We start from the raw sequence: 27,365 nt of genomic DNA, 5'->3' as shown, positions 1-27,365 counted from the left end.
GATGTCTCATTTGTCATTTTCCAACATGGTGTCTGTCCGCCATATTGAATGGAATGAAAAACCGTTTTTTCGCTACTCCTCCCTGAAATCTTGTTCAATTTTGTTAAAAATTTTATCAGATGATCTTCAGACCAGGCCGGACAGAAATGACTGAACAGATTTTTGATTTACACTCCCATTCCCGACATGTACATCTCTGAAGTTGACCGTGTCTGTGCTTGTTGATTTTTGCTAATTAGCTTAGCATGCTAATTGGCTAAAATGCTAAAACATTTTTATTCATTCTAATGAGAATCTTGAGCTATCTGGTTAACTTTAAGCTACGTTAGCATTTTTTAGTTTAGCATGCTAATCTGACTCAAATGCTAATTCAGGCTTTTGAGAGATCATTCTCACACCTTAACCTCGCTTCTTTGGCTTGTCAAGTGTGCGTCAACTAATGTGGCTCACTCTGCTAAGGCGCTGGATCCGAGTCTGTGAGGTCATGGGTTCGAATCCCGGGTGGTTCATGTTGCTTCTGTTCCAGTTGTTGGATTTTCTGTGTATGTTCACATTAAATTAAATATGTGCTTTTGGTCATTCTCGTCTGAAGGTCTGTTCGATTTCAAACTACTCTACTTCTGGACCGTTCTGTTGTCCCGACGTGCGTTCGGTTTCTGGCATTTTTTCTTCCTCCCGCTCCGCTCTGGGCTACAGCCCTTCAGGGCTTGGCCCCGGCATCGCTGCTTGCAGCTATATTATATTATTATTATTATTTTTTTTTTTTTTATTTAAGTTATTTATTTAACTTAAGCATGTAACTTAGTGTATGGTTATTCAGCATTTATTTATTTTATTTTTTTATTATTTATAAATGGATGTTTATTTATTTATTTATTTATTTATTTATTTAATTACCCAGACAAAGGTTTAGGGAAAAAAAACTCAGTAATTTATTGGTTAAAAAACATGGATATCCTGGAGTCACTCAGAACACCTTAGCAACCACTGATTTTTTTTATTAATTTATTTGTAATTTAATTTGATTGAATTTTTAGTACTTTTTTTCCAGGCAAAATCTAATGTTTTTAAAAAGCATGGAATCCCTGAAATCATAACACCTTAGCAACCACCATGGTGATTTTCTTCTTTTTTATTATGGGCAAGCACCACTCACGATTCCTTTTAGAATATGCAAAAATCTAGTTTAGGCTTCATTATTACTCATTACCACATATTTGAGTCTGTTCCATTTTGGCGGCCGTCATGTTTTGTCTGTCATGTTTTCCCTGCGGATGTTTGAACGCTGTTAACATAAGTAATCAGTTTACATATTCATAGCTGTGCTCGAGGTTCTTCACGCAGGTTTTCTGACAGAAAGCGTGACTCAGTGTAAATGTGATGTAAAACCAAGCAGAAATGTGAAGCAGTGATGTAGAGTCTCTGTGGGAAGACGACGGTGACTCTCTGTCCTCTGTGTCGTCTGCAAATGCAGCATCAGCGCAGGCCAAATCTCAGTAAGTGGCAATCAAGCTGCTCGCAAAAAGCCTCCCACAGCTCTTAATTATTAATATTCATTTCCTGTTCAGACAGGACTACCTCATCTTCTCGACTCCCGCTAGAATCATCGTGTTCTCGGTTTCCCTCGTTCTCTCAACAGTCCTGTTCAATGACACACACTGTTTGCAGGAGACATTAGTAGACACAGCTACAACATTTATTTATTTTTAATTCACTGGGAAAGTGTGATTTATGTATGTGCTGTATCTTTAATTTATTCAGTCACTTATCAATGTATGTATTCATTTATGTATGTGCTGTATCTTTATCCTGGATTTAAGACTGGAAAAGTCTGGAAAATACAGAAAAGTTGAACAAAGTTTGTTTATTTATTTATTTATTTATTTATTTATTTTCTGTTCACAAAAGGAAACATGGAAAAAAAATTGGTAAAAAATTGTGGAATTCATTCATTCATGTTTACTTATTTATGCATTCATTTATATGTTTATTTATGTTTGTATTCATATTTATTTACAGATTCATTCATTCATATATATTTTTATCATTAATTTATATATATATGTTGATATCATTCATTCTTTCTTTTTTTAAGGGAAAAATTAAGGGAAATATTTCTGTGGAACAAACAAAGTGAGAAATTAATTATTTCATTTATGCATTTATTTATATATTGATTCATTCATGAATTTATTTGTTGATATCATTCATTTATATATTTGTTGATTCCTTCATTCATACTTTCTTTTATCTGTAGCCTGGATTCACAAAAGACATAAAGTGTGAAAATTTGAAAGTTTATTGATATATTCAATAGTTTCTTTGTGTATTCATTCATTCATTTAAAGGTCTAATGACCTTTGGCTTGTTCAGTGAGTTTGTAAAGTTTTATTCTCTGTAGAGCTGTTTTGGAGTGATTTGTGCTACACAAATACATTTGGATGGAATTGAATTAATTATGTATGAATCTGTACTGCACAAAGCAGCAGTTTTGGATAGACTGCTTTGACTGTTCAGGATTTCTTTCTTTCTTTTGTCTGCCAGCTGCAACTATTTATTTTGTTTCTCAAGTGCACATTGCTTATTTAATTTTAATTTCATAGTCGTGCACTATAATAACTTGTGAAACAGTGTAAGTTTTGATTGTTCAGAAGGAAGTGTAGATCTTTGGAAAGTTAATCAGATTCCTCTGAGCTGGAGATTTCTTCAATTAGAGTGAAACGAACGTGCAACGTTTCAGCTGCCGCGTGTGCACAGATTTCCAGTTTGGACTGAAGCTGTGAGAAATCATGTGCATAAATATGCAGCGCTGATTAATTCACAAGATGAGGGCCGTATCCTAGAAGAGAACTGAGATTACACTTCATAATAGCACATACGGAGGCCTGTGGGGGCCAAGAATAATTCTTTTTCTGTCTGCAAATAACTTCTTTTTTTTCAGTGGCAGAAGGCAGAGACATTTCTATACTGTTTGTTACCGATTTGTTACAAATTTCATTACAGAAATTGTAGCTATTATATGTAATGACAAATATTTGATTACTTTTAGATTACTTTAATCCTAACTCAATATAATACGAATTATACCGAATATTATATAATAATGTAACCTATAAAGAACAACTTTATTCATATTATAAGCATTTTAAAACATACTGAGTGTAATATAATTTAGACATACTGCAGTAATCTAAATACAGGTATAATATTTGGAAGCTGATTACAAAATCTAAATTGCATGTAATAAGTTATTACCCAGCGCTACAAGTGTATTATATTTATATAAACCATTCACACACGTGTATATATATATATAAAAAAAAATCAGGAAGGGGGCCAACAATTTTTCAAACCACTGTATATAGTGGTGTGAAAAATTGTCGGCCCCCTTCCTGATTTCTTATTTTTTTGCATGTTTGTCACACTTTAATGTTTCAGATCATCAAACAAATTAAAATATTAGTAAAAGATAACACAAGTGAACACAACATGCTGTTTTTAAATGAAGGTTTTTTATTATTAAGGGAAAACAAAATCCAGAACTACATGGCCCTGTGTGAAGAAGTGTTTGCCCCAAACCTAATAACTGGTTGGGCCACCCTTAGCAGCAACAACTGCAATCAAGTGTTTGCGAGAACTTGCACTGAGTCAGTTACAGCGCTGTGGAGGAATGTTGGTCCACTCATCGAAGCAGAATTGTTGTAATTCAGCCACATTGGAGGGTTTTTGAGCATGAACCGCCTTTTTAAGGTCATGCCACAGCATCTCAATAGGATTCAGGTCAGGACTTTAACTAGGCCACTCCAGAGTCTTAATTTTGTTTTTCTTCAGCCATTCAGAGGTGGACTTACTGGTGTGTTTTGGATCATTGTCCTGCTGCAGAACCCAAGTTTGCTTTAGCTTGAGGTCACGAACAGATGGCCCCAGACCCTCACACTACCACCATATTTTACTGTTGGTATGATGTTTTTTTTCTGAAATGCGGTGTTACTTTTATGCCAGACGTAATGGGACACACACCTTCTAAAAAGTTACATTTTTGTCTCGTCAGTTCACAGAGTATTTTCCCAAAAGTCTTGGGGATCATCAAGATGTTTTCTGGCAAAACTGAGACAAGCCTTTATGTTCTTTTTGCTCAGCAGCGGTTTTTGTCTTGGAACTCTGCCATGCAGACCATTTTTGCCCGGTCTCTTTCTTACTGTGGAGTCATGAACACTGATCTTAACTGAGGCAAGTGAGGCCTGCAGTTCTTTGGATGTTGTTGTGGGGTCTTTTGTGAATATATATATTTTCATGCCCATGTCTAGATTTATTCATGCATTTATTTGTATTATTGTGTTTATTTATTATTATATATGTTTGAAAGTTGAGTTTGCAGTTCACTGTGCAGCATCATGACTTCAGTTTGCTGGAACTCGCTGCTAGAAAGAGGTAGTAAATGGATGTTTTTGCAATCTTCTAATGCAGCAGAATTGCTTTTGAGTTTCATGGATCAGCAGACCAGTCAGAGTCATTAGATCTGACTGCACCACAAACACACACATCTGTTACTGAATCTTCATCAGCAGCGGTGAACGACGCGTGTGAAATCTGGTGGCGTGTCTGGTGTTTGCCCTGCCGTGCTCGAGCGTACAGACTGATTGGTTTTAATTGTGAGGGGATGTCAGGCTCTTGGTGAAAATGAGGCTTGTCTTTGCTCCGTTTGCATCCCAGACAGCTTTGTGGAGATCAGAGCCCGGCTGCTGTTTGTGTTTGGCTCACACGGCTGCGTCTGCATGCATTGATTGCTCTCGTCAGTGGCATTAAAGGGAAGAGCGCGAGGGATGTACTGAGGAATCATTAAAGTGGGATTCGTTTGACCTCGCGGCCTTATATTGAGCAGCTGCAGCATTAGAGGAATCGTATTTAACCGTCTTACACGGCTGTTGATCTTCTGATGCTCTGATGAACGGATAAACTGTGTTTCTGAAATGAGAGCAGTTCATCAGTATGAGAGCGCGGTCACATTCATCAGTGTTACTCGTGTCTTAGAGACAAACAGAATGTGTTTTTCTTGGCTTGTTGATCCGGTTTATTTATAGAGGCAAAAGGAATTGATGAAACAGATCGAGTTTGACTGAAATTGATTGGATGAGCCACGCTTGAAGCCATCTTTAAACCTCTCTATACAAATTTAGGCTATTTTTAAATCAAATTCAAATGGGAATTATGGGAATTTGATTTAAAAACAGCCTAAATTTGTCATTAAGAAAGTGTTTTTTTAATCATATCATTTACAGACACCTGTGATGGATGTCTGAATTTATTTGATTTTTTTATTTTACTTTGATTTATTTTATTTTATGATTTTTAGTTTGTTTTTATTTATTTATTTTTATTCTATTCTATTCTGTCTATTGCATTTTCTTTTGTTTTTGTTTTATTGTGAAGTTTTAAGTTCTGTTTTATTTTAGTTTATTTTGTTTTATCTTTTACATTTAGTTTTATTTTCTTTAAGTTTGTTTGTTTGTTTGTTTTTATTGAAAGTGTTCCTTCATCAATTACTGTCATTTACAGACATTTACAATATAATGAATGTTTCCATTAATTTATTTGATCATATTTTATTTTTTGTTTGTTTGTTTCATTTAGTTATTTTATTTATTATTGTATTATTTTCTTTTACTTTTATATTTTTTGTTGTGATGTTTTGTTTTAATTAATTTTATTTCGATTTATTTTGTTATATTTTTAGATTGTTTTATTTTGTTTTAGAGTTATTTTAGAAATGTGTAATGTTTGTTTGTTTATTACTCATTTTAAAATGTTTTCCACAAAATACTTTATGTATTTAACAGTAATTTATTAGTTAAAAATCAGAACATTTTGCAGTGTGTCATTAGGATGATTATTTTTGTATGTGCAAGAACCACCAGGTGTCTGTGAAGTAACCATAATGGAAAATAATGCAAATGCATGAACTTTGTTTAATATATGTAAATTAGTCATGTGAGTTAAAGGAATAGTTCAGCCCAAACTAAAACTGGTCATCATTTAGTGACCCGCATGACATTTCTCCAGGTGTTTTCTCCAGGTGCTCTGCTTGAGTCTCAGATCTGATTTAGAAAGACACGTCCTGATGTTCTGTAAGGTCACAGACGCAGTAAATCCTTAGTGTTCAACAGACTAGAAAACACATCTACTGTTCATCTGTACCAGTCTGTCCCGATCCTGCAGCTTCGACTCCGTCTCAGTTGTGTCCGTTTAGTTTGTTTTTGCCCAAACTGATTGTTCTAGTGAAGATATAGCAGAATTGTATTTTCATGCAAGTTAAACAGCAACTGTAAAACATGACGTCTGGAGATTTTGGGCAGTTTGTTTTGAAAGAAATTGATGCTTTTATTCAGCAAGGACGCCTTGAATTCATCGAAAGTGACAAAGGCACAAAAGATTTCTTTTTCAAATAAATGCTGTTCTTTTGGACTTTCTTTTCATCAAAGACAAGATATCCACGGAGCAACTGTTTTCAACACTGACAATAGCAGACATAACTATAAAAAAACAAATCAGAATATTAGAATGATTTCTTAAGTAACAATATACACTGAAGACTGCAGTAATGATGCTGAAAATTCAGCTTTGATCACAGAAAAAAAAATACACTTTGCAGTATATTCAAATAGAAATATGTAATCATATTTCATAATTCTACCATTTTTACTTTATTTTTAATCAAATAAATGCAGCCTTGGTGAGCAGAAGAGTCTTCTTTAAAAACAAATCTTACCAACCCCAAACTTTTGAATGATAGTGTAGATCGACACACTCAGCAGCATCATTTGATGACAGACAGAGCAGTGTTTAATGCCGCAAAGTACTACAGTATTCCACTTTTACTTACTGTTGGCTTACTTAGAGCTGTATCTGCATGTTTAACTGAGATGGAAATGATATTTAAAAAACACACAGTTCACCTCAGGAAACTATAACCTATTTGCCTTCCAGAAAATGATGTTAACCAGTGATTTGTGTTATAATGGCAGCCGCGGCAATCTATCATTTTGACACAAAATATTTTTTTGACTGTAGAATAGAATATTCCATCAATGAAATGCAGTGTAGGTTATGAGCTTCTGCTGCATTTCTGTTTTCTTTCCTGTTCTTCATAGAGAGTTTTGTACTGCGTGTTTGGTAGCTCTAAAACACTCATTTCCGATGCTAAAAATGATTTAAAATGTCACTTTATTTCAGTATTATGATCAGCTGGCATGAATGGGTTCACACAAATGAAGCTGTTTTTTTGAAAGTCATTGTGACTCACATTTCCACAACAATAATACAGAAAACTCTGGGGATGAGAGAATTTATATCACAGTAGTGGTTTATGTTATGATACACAGAAGTTATTCATAGAAAACTAATTGTGTATAAATAAATCATGCATTAATTACACCAATGTTCCAGTTTTGGGGGTTGTTTTTTTATGTTTTTGAAAATACGTAATGCTTATCAAGACAGAATTTATTTGTTTAAAAATATACAGTAAAAACAGTAGTAATGTGAAATACTATTACTGATTTAAATAATTGTTTTTTATTTGAATATGTTGTAAAATATAATTCATTCCTGTGATCAAAGCTGAATTTCCAGCATCATTACTCCAGTCTAAAGAAATCGTTCTAATATACAGATTTTCTACTGCCTGCTTCATATTTTTTCGAAAAATTGATACATTACATTTTTATAAGTGTGTGTGTGTGTGTGTGTATATATATTATATATATATATATATATATATATATATATATATATATAAATATATATAAATACACACACACACACACACACACAAGTTAATTACTAAAATAAAACATACTTTTTTCCTGTTGTGTTGTGTTGTTTTGTTTTTTGTTTTTTCCATCCCGCTCCATATTTTCAGATTTCTCTGTTTTCATGCTCAGTCTCACATTTAAATAATAAAAAGCAGTTCTACTCTTTGATAGCTGTGCACTGATGCATTTACCACAGTATCAACAATGGAGTATAATTTCCAAAGGCAACATAATGAAGCTTTCGTCCACATCCTCATTTTCATGCGTGTCAGATTAAATCTACCGTCCGCTGTGACTAAAGTCTGTAGTCTGTCATCAGTCTGTCTGTCCATCTGTTGATTCAGTAAAGCTCACTTGCATTATTAATGTCTGCAGTCACATTAAGCAGCCATTTTTCAGCAGCTCATTATAAACAGATTGTATCTGTTGGCCCTGATGAGAAACTCTCTGTCTCTCCGTTACAATGCAGGAGTCAAACGTCCTCCAGATCGGTGATGTTAGCGCTCGCTAGCACTCTTTATCTTAGTCAATCAGAAATTAATTCGGCTCGTATCGCGCCGCCCAGCTCGAGATTAAAGGATGATTAATAAGGCTTCTGATGCGTTTACACAGCCAGAGCCTTTTAAGATGACTTACAATTCAGTCGCTGATATCCAGTGATGCTAATGAGATGTCAAACATCTGACAGACGCTCACACATGAGGGGTCAGACGTTAACATCACCGCTCGCACTTTCATGGTGGAAATTAATAATAAGAAACTTGTCCGATCTACTTCAGCTGGTGACTTTTGACATTTGATATTGAAGCATCGGCTGGTTGTTTCTCAAGTATCCTCACATGACTGTTTGATAATGTTGGACTTTAGACTATAGCAGAACAGCTGAACTTGAAATAAAAATGGGTTTTGTGTACTTAACTATTTAATTTCCTAATACACGCTCCTTGTCATGTGGGTGCTCATTAAAACAAATCTATCTATCTATCTATCTATCTATCTATCTATCTATCTATCTATCTATCTATCTATCTATCTATCTATCTATTGATCTTACGTGTTATTTAAAAGTATTTCCTACATTTCAATTAATTAAAAAAGAAAATTTTTCAAAAAACTCATACCTTTAAGTATATCATATTTTCTTTTTACTTTTAACCTTTCAGCAAATTGTACTTGCTCTGCCTTTAATGTCTATCATCTTAAATTGGCTGTAATATAAATAATGTATTTTATTGGATATTGCAGTGTTTCTGGGATTTTATTTATTTATTTTAAACTATTACATTTTTTAATACATGTTCCTGGTCTTATGCATGCAATTTCAATCAAATGCATTTATTTATTTATTTATTTATTTATTCATTCATGTATAAACCTTTAACCAATTGATCTTGCCTTTGAATATTTTTTTCAAGTTGATGTTTTCTTGCATAATAATCATTTTAATTCTCTGTAATGTAAATAATCTGTTAAATAAGTGTTTATTTTAGTGTTGTGTTGCATTATATTGTTTATTGAAAATCCCCTAAATAATTCAATCATAAACTCTCATATATGTCCAAGTCACAACATCTAACTACTGGGGTGCCTCAGGGCTCAGTTCTTGGACCACTTCTCTTCTCTGTCTACATGACATCATTAGGTTCTGTCATTCAGAAACATGGCTTTTCATACCACTGCTATGCTGATGACACTCAACTCTACCTCTCATTTCATCCTGATGATCCGACAGTAGCTGCTCGCATCTCAGCTTGTACAAAACAAGCTTTTTTTTTTTTTTTTTTTTTTTAAGAAGTCAGCATCCATTGATTGCTTTATTTCCATCTTATGTGTCTTGAGATTCCTGCTTTCTGTTGGGAAATGATAGGAAAAGATCTACATAACATACATTTACAGAGCAGTGAGTGAACACGACTGCTACTCAAATTATGTCACATTACAGATGTGAAATGATCTGGACGTTCAGCGCTTTGAGTCTGTTCATCCTGGTTTGATTCCTCTCCATTCACTCTTTCTCCTTTTCTACAGCGGTGACGCAGTTAGAGAAGTATATAAAGATTTCTTGTTCTCTCTCAGTTCATTAGAGACCGCCTTTATTGAACTAAGTGGATAGAATGTTTTTAAGTCTCTCTGATATCCTCCTAATGTGGTCTCAGTGTGGCGGAGTTAAAGACCTGTGATTAAATTGATCATCTGTAGTTTATGTGCTTTCTCGCCGCACGCTGAATGTGGCTGTAGTTCTGTGTCAGGAATGACATTATTCTGTGTTTAACTGGCTGTGTTTATGGTTCATTTTCTGCAGGCTATGGTTAAGAACAAACACTCACTTAAATATGAAAATGAATGGATAAAGTATGTCTGTGATATAGTTTGCACTAGTTCTTGTTGAGCAGACAGTGGCTAACGTGATTTTTTTTCTCTGATTCCAGAGTCTTCCTGCGAGCCATCAATCAGTACGCTGCCGTACTCAGCAAGAAGTTCCTTGATCAAACCAACTTTGAGCTGCAGGTGAGACTTCAACTTCAACAAAGCTTTTTTTAATACTGTAAATTGCTTGGAACAAACAAGGAGATGTTGGTCCCCATCCACTGCCAGTATATGCTAAAACCCCTGATGTGTTCAAGAAAAAGTATCAGTGTGGAATTACACAAGGGAAAGTTGACATAGTCCTGGTCATATGCATTTATGTATGCACGTATTTATATATATATATATATATATATATATATATATATATATATATAGATATAAGACATGGTTAACTGGTTAACTATATATCATTCATTCATTCATTCATACATTCATTCATACAATTCATTCATTCATTCATACATTCATTCATACATTCATTCACTCTTGCTTTCATTCATTCATTCAAACTTGCTTGGCCTCTAAAACTACTTTCCTTTTCAGCTGAAATAACTTTTAACAGTTAAAATGGATGTAATGTAAATAGTCTGTTTATATTGTCTTTACATATTACAGTATTTATTGAATTTATTTGTTTTACATGTTATTTATTCATTTCATTTTTTATTTATTTTTTACATTTATCATATTTTATCACATATCTTTTACATATATAATTTAAATTCAGTTTCTTAATTCTAATAATTTTAGATAATAATGTTAATTGGCTGTAATGTACATAATCTGTTTATATTAGGTTTTATATTGTAGTACATTGCAGCATTTATTAAATGTATTTATTTTATACAATTCAGTTTCTTAATATTAATAATATTCCAATAAAACTAAGGTTTTTTTTTTTTCACTTTCATCTTGGGTGATTAATAATTGTTGGAATTATATCACCTAAATTGAGTCACATTTTGTGTTCAATGCAAGAAAAGAAAATCAGTTGAAACATTTTTAGGTGACCTGTCCATTTAATACTGTACCTGTATAATGCATTAAGACTAGGCGTGCTACCAGAAAACACCAACAACAAACATATAGTCTTACTTATTAAAAGCATCATTTTTTTATTGTCACTTTTGGCCTGGTTGTGTTAGAGGAAGTTTCAGCAGGGATTATTAAATTTCTCTACCAGAATAACTCATGACAGGCTAATAGGCTGCAATTTCCCAGTGTCTGATTTGAATATTTGAAGCGGCTCTTCTCTGAGCTTTGTGCTCGTGTTGATTGTTGTCGTTTGGTGGTTATTCTTATCCCGGTCCTCGTTTTACCCATGTTCCCATCTGGCAATGCACACTTTTTATTTTTTTAATAATGAATTATTTTGAAATAATTGTTGAGTGGCATCAGCTCTTCTGTGCTTTAAATAGCAGCGTGCGCGCAGACTGTTGCTCATACTTATTGTTCGTACTTATTACTCATACCCTGTTCAAATCTTTCACAATAAGTGTTAAACTAGTCTGCATAACCCATTCCTCATTCTCTGTTATAGAAATGAGTGATTCCTCAAATGTCTTGATGAGCATTACTTTAATAACTGATCTCTCTCTTTTCTCTCAGCTGTGGAATAACTACTTCCACCTCGCTGTGGCATACCTTACCCAGGAGTCTTTGCAGCTGGAGAACTTTTCGAGTGATAAACGGGCCAAGATCTTCCAGAAGTAAGCATTGTATCACAGACACCTACCCACAATGCACTGCTGCATAATACAGATCATTCATTCAGCCTCAGGCCATTCAAGATGTTGATGAGTCATCAGAACAGATTTGGAGAAATGTAGCATTCTATCACTTGCTCACAAATGGATCCTCTGCAGTGAATGGGTGCCGTCAGAATGAGAGTCCAAACAACTGATAGAAACATCATCTGCAGACATAAGTAATCCACACCACTCCAGTCCATCAGTTAACATCTTGAGAAATGAAAAGCTGCATGTTTGTAAGAAACAAATCCAACATTAAGACGTTTCAAACCATTGTGTCTGGATAAAATATGATGCCTCCATCCATAATAGAGCCTTTCGCACCACAGGAACCTTTTCATAGTACCAGAACTAATTGTTCCTGCAGTGTGATTTTAGTTCCGGTTGATTGGCCAGACGCGTTTGAAAACACCCTGTAACATAATGTAAACATTGTGTCAACTTATTTCGCAAGTATGATGAACAGCGATAAATATACGGACGCTGAAGTGCAGGCACTTGTAGCAAATGTAGCACTGCCAGTTGTCGTTGGAGATTCTTAGTCCCCCTTTCCGTTCTTTCAATCGCTTTTCATATACGTTGACCATGTCCATTATTGTGAAACCCCGCGAGACACAACAAAAAACACAACTTTTTTTTTTCAACGTTGTTGAATGTCGCTCACAAATGAGTTCTTCTTTGTTTTCGTTATTAAACCACTCTCAAAAATGTCATCGCTGTTGACTGGCTTACGTCACGTCCTAGTACACACTCTCGGTGCGAATGCAACCCTTTAAATGGTACTAGGAAACACTTCACGCAAAAAACTTTAGTACTGTACTTGTAGTTATGAACTAAAGCAGTGCGGAAGGCCCTAGTATTGCTTTATCCTATGGTAAATGTCATCTAATCTGAATCAGGAGAGAAATCTGCACAGATCAAGCACTGTTTACAAGCCGACACAGATCTAAACACACCGCTTTTGGCTTCTCAATGCTACATTTCTCCAGATCTGTTCAGATGAAGAAACAAACTCATGTACATCTTAAATGGCCTTAGAGTGAGATCATTTTCAGTAAACTAACACGAGAAGAGTCAGCAATTTAAAGTTGTAAGGAATAATGAATGCATATAAGTTTCATCTGGTGGGGCAGAGAACGGTGAAGGAAATGTGTTTTCATGAAAACATGCATTGCTGTTCAAGAAACAGCAGGACTGAGTGAGAGAGCAGTGAAGAGCCTGTTATCTGCTCCAGGAGCTTCTGTCTGTCTGCTGTCGGTGTTCGCCTGTGGCGTGAGCTCATTCTCATAGAGACAGATCACTGTCTGTCAGGACTCTTCAGCCTCTGGAATCACACAGCTTCTCAAGCAGCTTCTTCTCAGGAACACGAACACATGTTTCCTAAACCACCCATTTTCTCAGGACAGTGCTGGTGTCAGTAACGACACCTCTTTCTTAAAGGCATTTTTTTTTTAATGGGGGGGTTGGTTTTGGGTGAATTCACAGGAGTTGAATAACCAGTGATCTCAGCACCAGATTTTTCTTTTTCTCAGGGGAAAAATATGATAATTACATATACAGTATTTTTCAGATAAGTGGGACCTGTACAGTATTAGATCGGATGATATCAGCAATCTTTTTCATTTATCTAATTATTGGATATTTAATATTGTTGAATTATTATTATTTGCTTCTTTCCCCATCATCTAGCACAAACTTCGAAAGATAAATCAAAGGATCTAACCCTTAAAGAGTGTCTCTTAAAACATTCTTGTCCTTAAGAGCATGTTTGAGCGATTTGCTAAGAACGTAGTGATGGATTAAACGTTTTATTTATTTATTGTTTTTAACTATTTTATCCAATTTTTTTTTTTTTATTTATATGTAATAAAACAGCATCAAACTTTAAACAATAATTTAATTCTGCCAGTAATTTTAATTGGCCGTAATAAGTAATAATTTATAAGTGATTTATTAATAATACTCCATAACATGAAAATAATTCAACTAGATTTTAATGTTACATTACTTAAAAATAAATAAAATAAATAAAAAACTGAAAAAAAATATATATTTTTTTTTTTGCGGAAATGTCAAATCTGAATATTCTAATATTCTGCACTTCCTCAAAGGAAAAATGTTCTGAGGATGAGCAGTTGATATTTTTGGGTGAACTGTTTAATTTTAATACCAAACTTGTGCAAAAATGAAAGCACGCAGAGCTCAACACACTGTCAGCTGTAATGGATTTTAATTTGTTTACTTGCTGACAGCATTTCAACCTGATTACACTTCATGTCCTGAAAAAAAAAAACTAAAAAAAAGCAGCACATGGTTGGCATTTTGAGGGCTTTTATCAGAAAAAGTGCTGATGTTTTGAGGATGCCTCGTCTCATATTTCTAACAATCTGTTGGTCTCTTCTGTCTTTGTTCTTCGGTGCTGTTTGCCCCCCGTCGGGCCCCTTTCAGAGCCATAGCCTCAGCTTTCATCAGTCCGTTCTCTCTGTGTTCTGCTGGAGGTGTCATGCTGACCTGAGAGAGGCTGCTGCTGCTGCTGCTGCTGACTCTTCACTCTGTTTTTCTTTTTTCTCCTCATTCTGTCTCTCCGAGCCCAAACTTCACTGGCATCACAGTAAAGGAGCATCAGGCCAAAGCTTTCACCTGCTTACTTCAGACTCTCTGAAATACACTGTTCTTTCACTGGAGAGCCTTTGAGCAGTGGCTTTATAAAAACTCAGCAGCAGATGCTTGATGCTGCGGGTTTGCCAGACCATTGTTAAACTGTTGCTAAGGTGTTTGAATCTGGTTTCTAAGGTGTTCTGGGGGGTCGCAGACTGTTGCCCTGCGGTTTTTAGGATGTTCTAAGTAGATTTGGTTGTTGCTATGCAGGACTAGGGATTTTTGTTGAGCATTGCTATGCAGTTGCTAGAGTGATCAGGTTGTTTACTGATGTTTTCTGGGTCTTTTTTAGTGATTTGCTAATAAGTTTAGAATGTTGTTATGTGATTGTTAGGATGTTATGAGAGGGTTTAGAATGTTTCTATGCAGGATTAAGGAGACTGGTGTTCCTATGCAGTTGCTAGGGTGTGGTAAATAAGTTTACATTTGCTATGTGGTCGTTAGGGTGTTCTAAATGGCATTAGGAAGTTGCTATGCAGGACTAAATAGATTAATGTTGCAGTGCAGTTGCTAGGTTGTTCTAAATAAATTTAGGTTGTTGCTATGTGGTTGTTAGGGTGTCCTTAGTGGGTTTAGAATGTTGCTATTCAGCACTAAAGAGATTGGTGTTGCTATGCAGTTGTCAGGGTGTTCTAAACAAGTTTAGGTTGTTGTTGTGTAGTTGTTGGGGTGTTCTGAGTGGGTTTAGAAAGTTGCTATGCAGGACTAAAAATACCGGTGTTGCTAGGGTGTTCTAAATAAGTTTAGGGTGTTGCTGTGTGGTTGTTAGGGTGTTCTAGGAGTGCTTGCTTGGTATTTCGATTGGTTGCCAGGGTGTCACTATGCAGTTTCTGGGGAGTACAATATCAATCATAACTAGTTGCTAAGTGGTCACTGAACTAAACAAACCCCCCTTGAGTCCGTCTGATCTGTAGACATGACTTGTGTTTTGCTCAGTGTGAGCAGGAGAAGAGCAAACAGCACTAATAGAACAGGAGCAGGTGTCTCTCGCACTCCTTCATCTGTCGCAGTATTCCGTTCGCATCTCGTTCAGCAGGCGTCCCGTGGGCTGACAGGTGTGAGTGCTTCCTCTTCTGCACGAGTGCAAGGACACGCTGTCTGTCTGCTTCTCTCACTCTGTCACCACGGACACTAGAGACACAAATTGTAAAGCAGCGCTTAGCAGGAAACAAACAGAGCCGTGGAGAGAGACGGGGAGGTGAGCGAGGAGGGCTACAGGAAGTCAGGAGGAGGTAAAGTAATTAAGAGAGCGGGTCAGCTGAGTCAGCATGTGAATGGAAAGATCAGACTGGGAAAATGAAGTGTCTGAGAGGAGTATGAGCAGAAACATTCACTATTACCAATAATAGTGCATAGATGCATGCTATTACCAATTATTACAGGTTTAGTTTTTTTTTTTTTTGTCAAAAATTGTTTATGTTTTTATTGTTTTATTGTGTTAGCTATTTTTTTGTTGTTATTTTTAATACAGTAAAAATACAGTAAAAACAGTAATAACTGTTTTAAGTACCTGTTTTCTATTTGAATATTTTGTAAAATGTAATTTATTCCTGTGATGCACAGCTGAATTTTCAGCATCATTACTCAGTGTCACATGATCCTTCAGAGATCATTCTAATATGCTGATTTAAAAAAAAACAGTGCTGCTTCATATTCATGTGGAAACCATGCTATTTATTAATTAATTAATTTATTTTTCAGGATCCTTTGCTAAATAGAAAGTTCAAAAGAATAGCAGCTATTGAAAATAGAATATTTTGTATGTTTAATCAGTCCTTGCTGCATAAAAGTATTAGTTTCTTTATAAAAACTGTAGACATGTTTACTGGAATAACACATTGGTGTTGCTAAATTAAACCCCAGATCACAAAGAGTTGAATAACATCCCGGTCAGACTCTAGTTGAGTCATGTGATGTGCTTTAGCATGCTAGCATGCATCATCTCTGTCACAAAAATGATTAAATGTCAGGAACGAGGGTCAAACAAAGGAATGAAGAGGGAGTTGTGAGAGGCTTTACTGTGTGTTAACTGAGCTCCGACGCGCCTCGTCCTTGTCATCATAAATTACCACTGGATGAGAGTGTATTGACAAAGCAATCAATGGTGGCTCTGAATTCAGCAGAGGGCCACAGGCATCCCAAAATATCAGCGTGTGATGACAGCGCTAATGAATGGATGCCAGGCCAGCAGAGGTAAACATAAGGGATCTGTCGTCGTGCTGCTTACTTCACACTTTCTTTGAACGAGAGCACCGGTTCGGGACGCGTCTGCGCTCTTGTCTTCTGTCCTCTTCCTAAACTCTTTTGACATTGATTCTGAACAGCTTCTGCTCCTCTTTCTGAAGCGCAGTCAGATCATCCGTTCGCTCCTGTTAGAACAGTATTGTGAGGGAGGCTAGCAAACCGTAATTGTTTCCAATTCCAGGAGAATAAATTGAAATGTTGTGTCAGATATTTTGTGGTCTTCATACCTCTGACTTTATGAAGACAACTTGCTAAAGTCTTTTTCTTATATCTTCATATTTCTCTTTTACAGGTATCAAGACATGAGGCGACAGATTGGCTTCGAGATACGAGACATGTGGTACAACCTGGGTGAGCCGAAGATTATTAAATCAGACAAAAATAGATGTAAAGTACACAAGACTATGTATATCTGCAAGTTCTTTACACAGAAAAATCAACGGTTTTCTAGGTGAATATATTGTAAAATGTAATTTATTCCTGTGATCAAAGCTGAATTTTCAGCATCATTACTCCAGTCTTCAGTGTCCCATGATCCTTCAGACATCATTCTAATACAGTATACTGATTGGCTGCTTAAGAAGTATTTCTTCTCAATGTTATTTTTATTCACTATAACACATTTAAAATATGTAGCTTTTCTATGAGATGCTTGGGGAAAGGCTCAACCCCCATGTGTCCTGAAAAACCATGGCATCTTTAAAACATTTCCCAGCTTTTGTATGGTTTATTTTTGGGAGGCTTGCGTCTGGCACATTTGCATTGCTTACAGTTTTATCACTGATTCAGGCGGGACACCTCACGGTTATTTAGAGTCGTGCAAACGAAAATGCTCTGAAAGTGAAGGTGTTAATTAGTGGCAGGACAGTTGAGGAAGTACCACTGTGGAAGTATTTTCGGCTCCCACGTTCCTCTCTGAAGGAATTATTGCCACATCATGCTAGACGTGTTTCTCAGCCGTCTTTGGTTGTTCATTAGCTGGCGGCGTTTGATACCGGGTTTAGTCACAGGCACCAGAGATTCAGAGATGTTGGGCTGAATTCAGTGCTGTGGTTGTGCGAAACTCTGAAGATTAGCGGAGCGCAGATAAAAGTCTTGTCTTTTTAGAGCTTTGGAAATTGTGCCTCCGAAATAGAAGTTGTACACAGCTCACCAAAATACATAAAAGTTGTTGTTAGACACAAACAGGCACTGCAAGGAAGAACCTGAGAGTTGATATTCCCTGTGCTGCTGCACCTGCCAGCAAAAATATCACAAACAGATCCTGTGTGTACAGCATAAAACACACTGAAAGATCTTAAACAAATAAACTGAAGGATTCAGACATGCTAACTGGTTTCTTCTCAACATCCTGCAGGTCCACACAAAATCAAGTTTATCCCTGAGATGGTGGGTCCGGTTCTGGAGATGACGCTGGTTCCTGAGATCGAGCTGCGTAAAGCCACCATTCCCATCTTCTTTGACATGATGCAGTGCGAGTTTCACTTCAGACGCTGCTTCCAGACGGTCAGTTCTCACAGGCTGTGATAAATGCACACTCATTTTCATACTTGTACTGCTTATTAATAGTACAGTTCATGGGACAGTTTACTACCATTCAAAAGTTTTGGGTCAGGAAGATTTTTTTCAATACTGTGGTGACAAAAGCTGCATTTATTTGATCAAAAATACAGTAAAAACTTAAATATTATTCCAATTTAAAATAACTGGTTTCTATGTGACCATATATAAAAATGCTATTTATTTCTTGTGATGTAAAGCATAACATAAATCTTCAGAAATCATTCATCACAGTAATCAGTATCACATAATGCTGATTTGCTGTAAAAAAAAAAAAAAAAAAAAAAATATATATATATATTATTATTATAGTTAAGCACAGTTTTGCTTGTTATTTTTTTCCTCCTTTTGTGGAAACAGTGATTTTTTTTTTTTTTTTTTTGATGATTAGAAATATTAAATTTACATCTTTTGTACCATTATGAATATCTTTACTTTCATTTTTATAAATTTAATGCATCGTTGCTGAATAAAAGTATTAATTTCTAGAAAAAGTCATTTTTAGTTGTCACAATACCAACATTTCAGTAGAGAATGCTGATGTTAAATACAAAAAAAACAAGACTTTATTAGCACAGCAAAAATAATATGCTACACATTAAAATGATCTTTAATAAATATTAAACTGCTAACATTTTAAGCTGAACATGTAGTCTTCAGGTGTTTCTCAGAAATTAAACATTGCTTTTGGTTTTTAAAGTAATTATTTAAGTAAACAGACAGTCGCAGTGCTCTTAATAGAGCATGTGTGCAAATACACATTGAGCATTCAAACACAGCCATTCATGATGTTTAAAAAATACAAATAAAAATGTATTCGAAAACAGTAAACAGTTCTAACATACTGTAGTTCAAAATCTGCTAGGTCTGTCCTTGCATACTATCTAGTGTACAAATTAGGATGCAGCCCGTGTTCCACATCCCACAGAGATCTTCATCTACCTCAAAGATCACTGCTGGAACGTTGTGGATTCACTGCCTCCTCTGATATGCTTTGCTTTATGATAATCTACATATGCGAGAGTGTGTTTGGACTGATAATGCTGCAGTACAGCAAACTGCAGCTTCAGTTTGATCTGAAATCTCTTCAGCGAGTATTTGACGCCCTGCATTTTCAGACCTGCCTGTCCCATGGGACGCACTAGTACACCATTAATATGAGAGCGTATTGAACATGAATACAAGTGATGACATAGAATATCAGACACATCCGTTCAGAGGTTTTAATGTGGACTTGAGGCTGTCATCAGAGTTCTTGAGTCTCAGAGCACTTGAGTCTGTATGAACAGGTAATTGCTGTTCTGACTGGTTGATCGGGAAAACTGGCAGACAGGCGTCCCGTGTGTATAAAACTGTCCATTTCTCTCTCATGCTTTGGTGTTGTTCATTGCGTGTTGACCTATTTTTGTAGTTTGAGCAAATATTTGATAAACATCAAACATTTCATATTATGTGCAATGAAATGTAATTTAGTCTAGCAACCCTTGGAAAAGCCAACAATAAAATGAAGTCCTGTTTAAAAATTAGAAAAGTATAAGATAAGTTTTTTATTTGATTTCTTTCAAATGTAATGAAATAAGCTGCAAATATGTATTGCACATTTACCATAGACCTATATACTATTGTATTTTAATTTATTTTCATAAATTATGTATTTTTGAGACATCTGCATTTCATGTTCATATTTGAATCAGAAATAAAATAAATTATATATATATAGCACATTTACTATAGACATCTGCATTTCATGTTCATATTTGAATCAGAAATAAAATAAATTGTAATGTTAATTCCACTGTATTGAGATTAACAAATACAGTCCGGTCTAAACGTGGAAGTTAAGCACTGTTCCTGATGTCTACAGTTTATGGGGTTTTATAGCAGTTTATTGTCCACCAGGCAACAATTGCATCAAACTTCATGAAGTTAGGGAATTTTAATTAGTAAAATTGATGCTAATAATGACATCTACAGTAGGTCTGTGAGTTGTCTAATATATAAGGATGATGTGAGGAGTACAGAAATCATGATGTGTGTGTGTTTGCGTTGTGTTTTTATCTATGCTGTATAGTCATCTTGATTTATTCTATAACAGCAGGAAGAGCAGAATCTGAAAGAAAATCCCTCAGACAGCTGTCTGTCTGTCTGTGAGTGTGTGTGTGTGTGTGTGTGTGTGTGTGTGTGTGTCTGATGAAGCGCAGTGATGGTAATGAGCAGATAAAGTTGAGCTCACAGTTGCTGTGACTGATAACGGCTGATTACTCTCTGACACAGTGCAAGAGAGGGAGAAAACGCAGGAGGAGGAGAGAGGAGGGCTGGAAGGAACGATGCTAATGAAATGAAAAATTAGCCACACTCGTTATTTACGGCCGCTGTGTTTAATTGCAGTTTGAGAACGAGATCATCACCAAACTAGATCACGAGGTGGAAGGCGGTCGAGGAGACGAACAGTACAAAATCCTCACACACAAAAACACACACAAAAAAACACACACACACAAACACACACACACACACACACGCACACACTGATAGTGATATAATGGTAACACTTAAGAATAGGGAACACATATTCACCATTAACAACATTAACTAAATTCCTAATTTGCTGATTATTAATAGTTAGTAATTCTAAGAATATGGTCATGCAGAATAAGGCATTAATATGTGCTTAATTAGTACTAATAAATGGCTAATATTCTAGTAATATGCATGATAATAAGAAACTAGTTAAGAGACCCTAAAATAAAGTGTTACCGATATAATTTCTACATGATGCCACGTGAGCAGAACAGGTTTGTGTTTTAAAAGAGCGCCAAAAAAATCTAAACTAACCCTAATTCATTTGGATGTTTCTATAATAAATATTTAATATTGAATATTTATATTCAAGCTAATTTATATAGTATGTATATATATATATATATATATATATATATATATATATATAGATATCTATATATATATATATATATATATATATATATATAGATATCTATATATATATATAGATATCTATCTATCTATATATATATATATATATATATATATATATATATATATATATATATATATATATATATAAACGAATAAAAACACAACAAAATTACCAAAATTTACAAATGGTGAAAACAGAAAATATAAAAATGAAATTTAAATATTAACAAACCACAATAGCATTTCTAATAATACTGGTATTTCGTATTAAATATCCATATTAAATGTTTAAAATTAAATGTTTTTTCTTTGCATATTAAATGTTCTTAAAACTTGTGCTTAAAGAAAAAAAATTTTATTTTCATTGAAAGTAAATCTTTCAGTGAAATATAATTACATATAAATTATAATTTTTCCTTATGTATCAATAGCACATGCACAACTGTAAATCAATATCATAATGCCTAACTGGTCACTGTATTATGGTAATTAATGTTGACATTCATAAGGAGTTTAGGGATATAAATTGAGCATGAAATCAAAATTGTTTTCATTTTGACTACATACATTGCATATGCTGTTGCATGTTTACAGTTATGACATTGCAGTGTCCAATTTTAATGTGTGTGTGTGTGACAGTCACGCTCTCTCTTTCCTTGTGTGTGTATGTGCACACATCTTCGTACCCTCATTCTGTTGGAGCACTGCAGGAAGCACAAGTATCTGGCTAAGTCAGGCGAAACCTTCGTAACTCTGGTGGTCCGTCTGTTGGAGAGACTTCTGGACTATAGGACCATCATGCACGATGAGAACAAGGAGAATCGCATGAGCTGCACAGTTAACGTGCTGGTGAGGAGAACATTTAGTTTCTCGATGGAGCATCAATGCAGCAAACCCTTGAGTTTTACAATGCATCTTAACTCATATAAATGCATCTATTTCCTGACGGAGTGCGCTGTAACTGGAGTGTGTAGGCGTCCTGATGGCGTGGAGTAATTGCATCGGCTTTGTAACTTTATAATTGGCTTAAACTCTTTGTACATGCCCACGAGCGTTAATGTTACGGCTTTCTTCAAACGTAGAATCAATGAAGAACTTGAAGCTGACAGTACTGCATATTAAAAATGATCTCTCACTGAAACAATGCTGTTAACTCCACATCTGAAGGCTTTGTTTGTGTGTTTGACTGCACGCTCACACATGTAATCACCAGTTTTATAAGTGAACTGAACATTTATTTGTTAGCAGGATGTACTAAGACATGAATGCACATTAAATCTGAATGTGCCATTAGAGCCCTTGTGTTAAACATGACTCTCACATCGTCTTGTTGGACGGTGTAGAGATCAACAGCACGAGTGCACAAGGACAGAAGACGTCACAGGGATGATGATGGATTCTTCTAGAGCCCATTATCTCTGAAACACAGATTTGTAGGTCTTTGTGAACTGAGGTCAGGATGTGTTTAGTATGAATAAGTGACCTTGTATGTGCCTGTTTCCCTTGCAGAATTTCTACAAGGAGATCGAGAGAGAAGAGATGTACATCAGGTGAGCGGCTTTTTGTGTGTGTTTGTGTGGAAGAACATGGAAAAATGAAAGAGGAAAAAACAAAAAATGAACCAATCAGAATTCCAGATGCAGGTCAAGTCGTGATTATGGAAGGGAGGAAAGATAAAGACTGCGACTATTCAAAATATTTTTTTGAAAGAAAACTATGCTTTTGTTTGGCAAGGACAAATAAATTGAGCCAAAGTGACAGAAAAGATATTTATAATATTAAAAAAACCTATTTCAGATACAGTAAGTGCTACTCTTTAGGATTTTCTTCATTTATTTTAACTTGTTCTAAAATAAACATAATATATAAAATTTAACATAAAATATAAAAACAAAAAAGTTAAATGTTAAAAAATATATATATTAATGATACCTATAATAAAATTGTTTCTTAGTATCTTAAAGATACTAAAATAACACTGTCATATATACATATAATGCATATAAACATATAATTTTAATTTTATATATTATTATTTTAGTTTTATATTTTGTCTTTTATTATTCTATTCAGCAAATGCATTTAGTGCATTGTTCCACCAAGTAACTAGGTGAATAGGTATTTCACATCATATTTACTATAGTGTGTATACTAGGTGCATCCCAGTTTTACCACCACTGAAACACTAGATTATTCGATGATGTTTTTTTTTTTTTTTTTTGTTATAAATATTTTTTTTTGTATAAATAGTGTGATTAGTGTGTTGGATGACAAAATAAACTGATAAAATTACTGCAAGTAAACAGTTGTTTACTTACTGCATAGAATACAGTAAGTGCATAGTGTACAGTGCATCATTTGGGACACAGCTGATGTCTTGACAAATCAAGATAGAAATCTGTAATGATCGGTTTTCTATTTGGAATTTTTGTCTTTAAGAATTTTAAGAATAGAAAACTATACCTTTCCCTGTGAATGGAGTCATACAATATGTGAATGTCGGGTTAATCTGAACTCTGTAGCTCCTCTGAGCTGGTGGCTTTTGTGAGTTTGTTAAAGTTTTTTTAATGTCATTTTGCGTGTGTGTGTAGGTACCTGTATAAGCTGTGTGACCTGCATAAGGAGTGTGATAACTACACCGAGGCTGGATACACCTTACTGCTGCACGCTAAACTCCTCAAGGTAACTCCACACACGTTTGTCTGACTAGATATGCTCTTTACTAGGGCTGCCCTCCACTAAAGATTTATCTGGTTGACTAGTAGTCGCTCATTTGAAGCATTAGTCGACTAATTGCATGTTTATTAATAAATCATTTAAATTAAAATGATGCACCTATAATTGCCTACATAGCGATAAAGTGCATGCATAAAACTTGCCACCCAAGGCACATCGGCAGAAGTAATGATTATGAATGTTTCCAGGAAAATGGTATAGCATTAACATTTTAATAGTTGATTGATAAACTAGTGCTTTTTTGTTTGCGGTTTAAGAGATGAACTCTGCGACACGTCATCTCTGCAGTAGTGATGCACCTGTATGCATGTTTCATACGGACTACATAATTTGAGAATATTTGATTTCCATTTGGATTGGTTTATTTGAAAGTAGACTTTTCACTCACTATAGATAAATATTTTTTATGTCTGTAAGGCAAAGATAGCCTATACAAGGAATTTCGGAGTTTTGCGCTCAAGGTTATAGAGACAGAGAGTCAGAAAGCACATCCTGTTTACTTTCATTATTTTACAAAAGCGCAATGTTTTGAAGTGATGTGTGAATTTGTGCTCTGTATTTAACCCATCCAAGTGTGCACACACACAGCAGTGAACACACACACACCGTGAACACACACCCGGAGCAGTGGGCAGCCAATGCTGCAGTTGTGGGTTCAGTGCCTTGCTCAAGGGTCTCACCTCAGTCGTGGTATTGAGGGTTGAATACAGCGCTGGTTATTCACTCCCCCCCACGACAATTCCTGCCGGACCTGAGACTCGAACCTGCAACCTTCGGGTTACAAGTCCGACACTCTATCCATTACAGATTCGAAAGTAGTATTACTTTTATCTGTATGACTAAAAATGAGGAGTATTTTAAGAGCAAGTGAGCGCACCGGCGCCTCCATCTGTCCTGCAGTGAGCTACTGTTCAGCTCCACACTCCGCACAGACACTTGCATAGCGCACATTTTTCTAGGTTAACATTAGATTGAGCGGCCATGTAAAGTTGCTACTACTTGCATATTTAAGATAAGTCATACTTGAAGCTGATGAATGATGAGTGTGTGGATGTCCTGCCCGATGTACTGTATTAGCCTACCACACTGACCAGCCCTTTAACGATCTGCGTGACTTCGCCAATGTGGAGTTTTATTTATTTATTTTTTCTGAGATTTAGCAGCTAATAAAATTTTGGTCGACCAAACCTCTTCTGGTCGACTAATGGTTAGTGGACTATTAGAGGGGAGCAGCCCTACTCTTAACCTTTGAAAGATGTCTCTGGATGGCTCCAGTAAACACACTACTTTGATTCATACTCATGCCAGTAAATAGAGGTTCAGCGTAGATGTGATAATGATGATCATACACTCCTTCAACGGCAGGATCTACAGTAGCAGGTATGATTTAATTGGAAATCTCGCTGTTGAAGACTCAGACAGGAATAAATCATGCACATTTCCATTTCTGAGTGCTGAAGTTCTACAGAAGGATGTTTTTTCCCTGCTTAGGTGAACGAGCATTTGCCGTTCTCGTCTGACATTTAGAAAGTCACCTCAAGTGCAGTTTTGAGAACAAAAATATCTGGTATAAAGACACTTAAACTTTGCCAAAGACATGATTGCGGTTCTTACATGGCTTTAAGTATTAAAATTAATTAGCATTTAGTATAAAACTGATAAAACTTAAAGTATTAAATTGAATACCCAAGTATTAAGACGACTTTAATTAATTCATCCAGAATTACTTAACGTACAGAGACCCTTTTTGGTTTTTGTATACAGTACTTAACTGACAGTCACATTTGCATACTGAATTGCGATTGGTTTCGTTTTATTGGATTTATTTGCATAGTAATTTGTTGCTGATCTTTTTTTTATATATCTGTTTAAGAGAAAAGTTCCCCAAAAATGAATATCTGCTGAAAATGTATTCACCCTCAGGGTCATCCAAGATGAGTTTGTTTCTACATCAGCTTGGGAGGAATGTATAGACTTACATCACTTGCTCACCAATGGATGCTCTGCAGTGAATGGGTGCCGTCAGAATGAGAGTCCAAACAGCTGATAAAAACATCACAATAATCCAGTAATGCAAGTAATGCACACCACTCCAGTCCATCAGTCAACATCTGGAGAAGTGAAAAGCTGAAGAAACAAATCCTTAAGACATTTCAACATAAAACTATTGCTTCCAGTTAAAATATGAATCCATAATCTATATTAACACTTCCTCCGGTGATAATGTCCATCCCCTGGTTTCCTCTTAAACTTAAATCCACCAACATATTTTTTGGACTATAAACATTCTCATTCTGACGGCACCCATTCACCGCAGAGTATCCTTTGGTGAGCAAGCGATGGAATGCTACATTTCTCCAAATCTGTTCTGATGAGGAAACAAACATCTTGGATAGCTTGAGGGTGAGTAAATTTTTATTAAATTTTAATTTTTAGGTCAACTACTCTTTAGCATATACGCTATCAAAGCTGCATTATATTGATTCTTATGCAAAGCAGATAGAAAACAATAAACATGTCATGACAAATGCAAAGCTCTGATGCACCATTTAATTTGCACATTTACCTGACCTAAAACCTAATCTCACCTATAAAAAAATGCATTATATTATGAGGCTGCTTTGGAAGCGCTACTCTGTCCTTCAGGAAATGCAAATTTGTTCTGGAGAATCTTGGGAGTTAGTCTTGATAAGTGACATTAACTGTTAGTTGAGCAAATGGATTAATATGTAGATTGGCTTGCTGTTTAATCACATCTGCGTTTGGGCTCAGCGTGTGTTCTGTAGTGAATCTCCGATTCGTTTAGGGCTTTACAGGAGTAATTCGATGAGGGAATCGGCTGTCACAGTGAGCGAGGGAACACCACGTTCTCTCGAACCCACGCAGCTTCTTTTCATAAATAGCTGCCTTCGTTCTGTTTGCTCCTGCATACAAGAGCGACGCTCCCACATGCACACGCTTGTTCAGGGATAACACCAAAACCTGAACCTGTGCATCATCTTATCTTTTCATTTGGAAGTTGGTGAGATCAGTCCTGTTCTATGGGAGCCTACAGTTATTCAAAATATATTTAGTCAGTCTTCAAACATGCATTCAGAAAAATAACGAGTCTGTGTTGGTAAACTGCTCCGTGCTATCACAAGCTAAGTAAATAAAATCTAAAATATATGTTAAAAGGTTGATATGTTTGGCTTAATTTAGCATTACAAGGCTTGCGCTAATGGCCAGAACACTTCAAGGTGTTTATTAGAGAGAGAAAGCAGTTGTTTGCTGTAAAACATCACAGTGAAAGCATTGA

At 35.5% G+C, this 27,365-nt stretch overlaps 1 protein-coding gene across 1 annotated transcript in view; it reads left to right on the top strand.

Annotated features, from left to right (window-relative positions):
• dock1 (dedicator of cytokinesis 1) overlaps positions 1-27,365 on the top strand; it is a 238,154-nt gene that overhangs the window by 169,722 nt on the left and 41,067 nt on the right. The window contains exons 30-37 of the mRNA XM_042735997.1: positions 10,241-10,319; positions 11,790-11,890; positions 17,127-17,185; positions 18,192-18,340; positions 20,783-20,866; positions 22,022-22,180; positions 22,841-22,881; positions 23,923-24,013. Coding sequence (XP_042591931.1) covers positions 10,241-10,319; positions 11,790-11,890; positions 17,127-17,185; positions 18,192-18,340; positions 20,783-20,866; positions 22,022-22,180; positions 22,841-22,881; positions 23,923-24,013 — 763 coding nt within the window. The remainder of the gene's footprint in view (positions 1-10,240; positions 10,320-11,789; positions 11,891-17,126; positions 17,186-18,191; positions 18,341-20,782; positions 20,867-22,021; positions 22,181-22,840; positions 22,882-23,922; positions 24,014-27,365) is intronic.

The sequence above is a fragment of the Cyprinus carpio genome, chromosome B12 (genome assembly GCF_018340385.1).
Source record: "Cyprinus carpio isolate SPL01 chromosome B12, ASM1834038v1, whole genome shotgun sequence".
NCBI lineage: Eukaryota > Metazoa > Chordata > Actinopteri > Cypriniformes > Cyprinidae > Cyprinus > Cyprinus carpio.
Note: the sequence above shows the minus strand (reverse complement) of the source record. Positions and strands in the feature narration are given on the sequence as shown.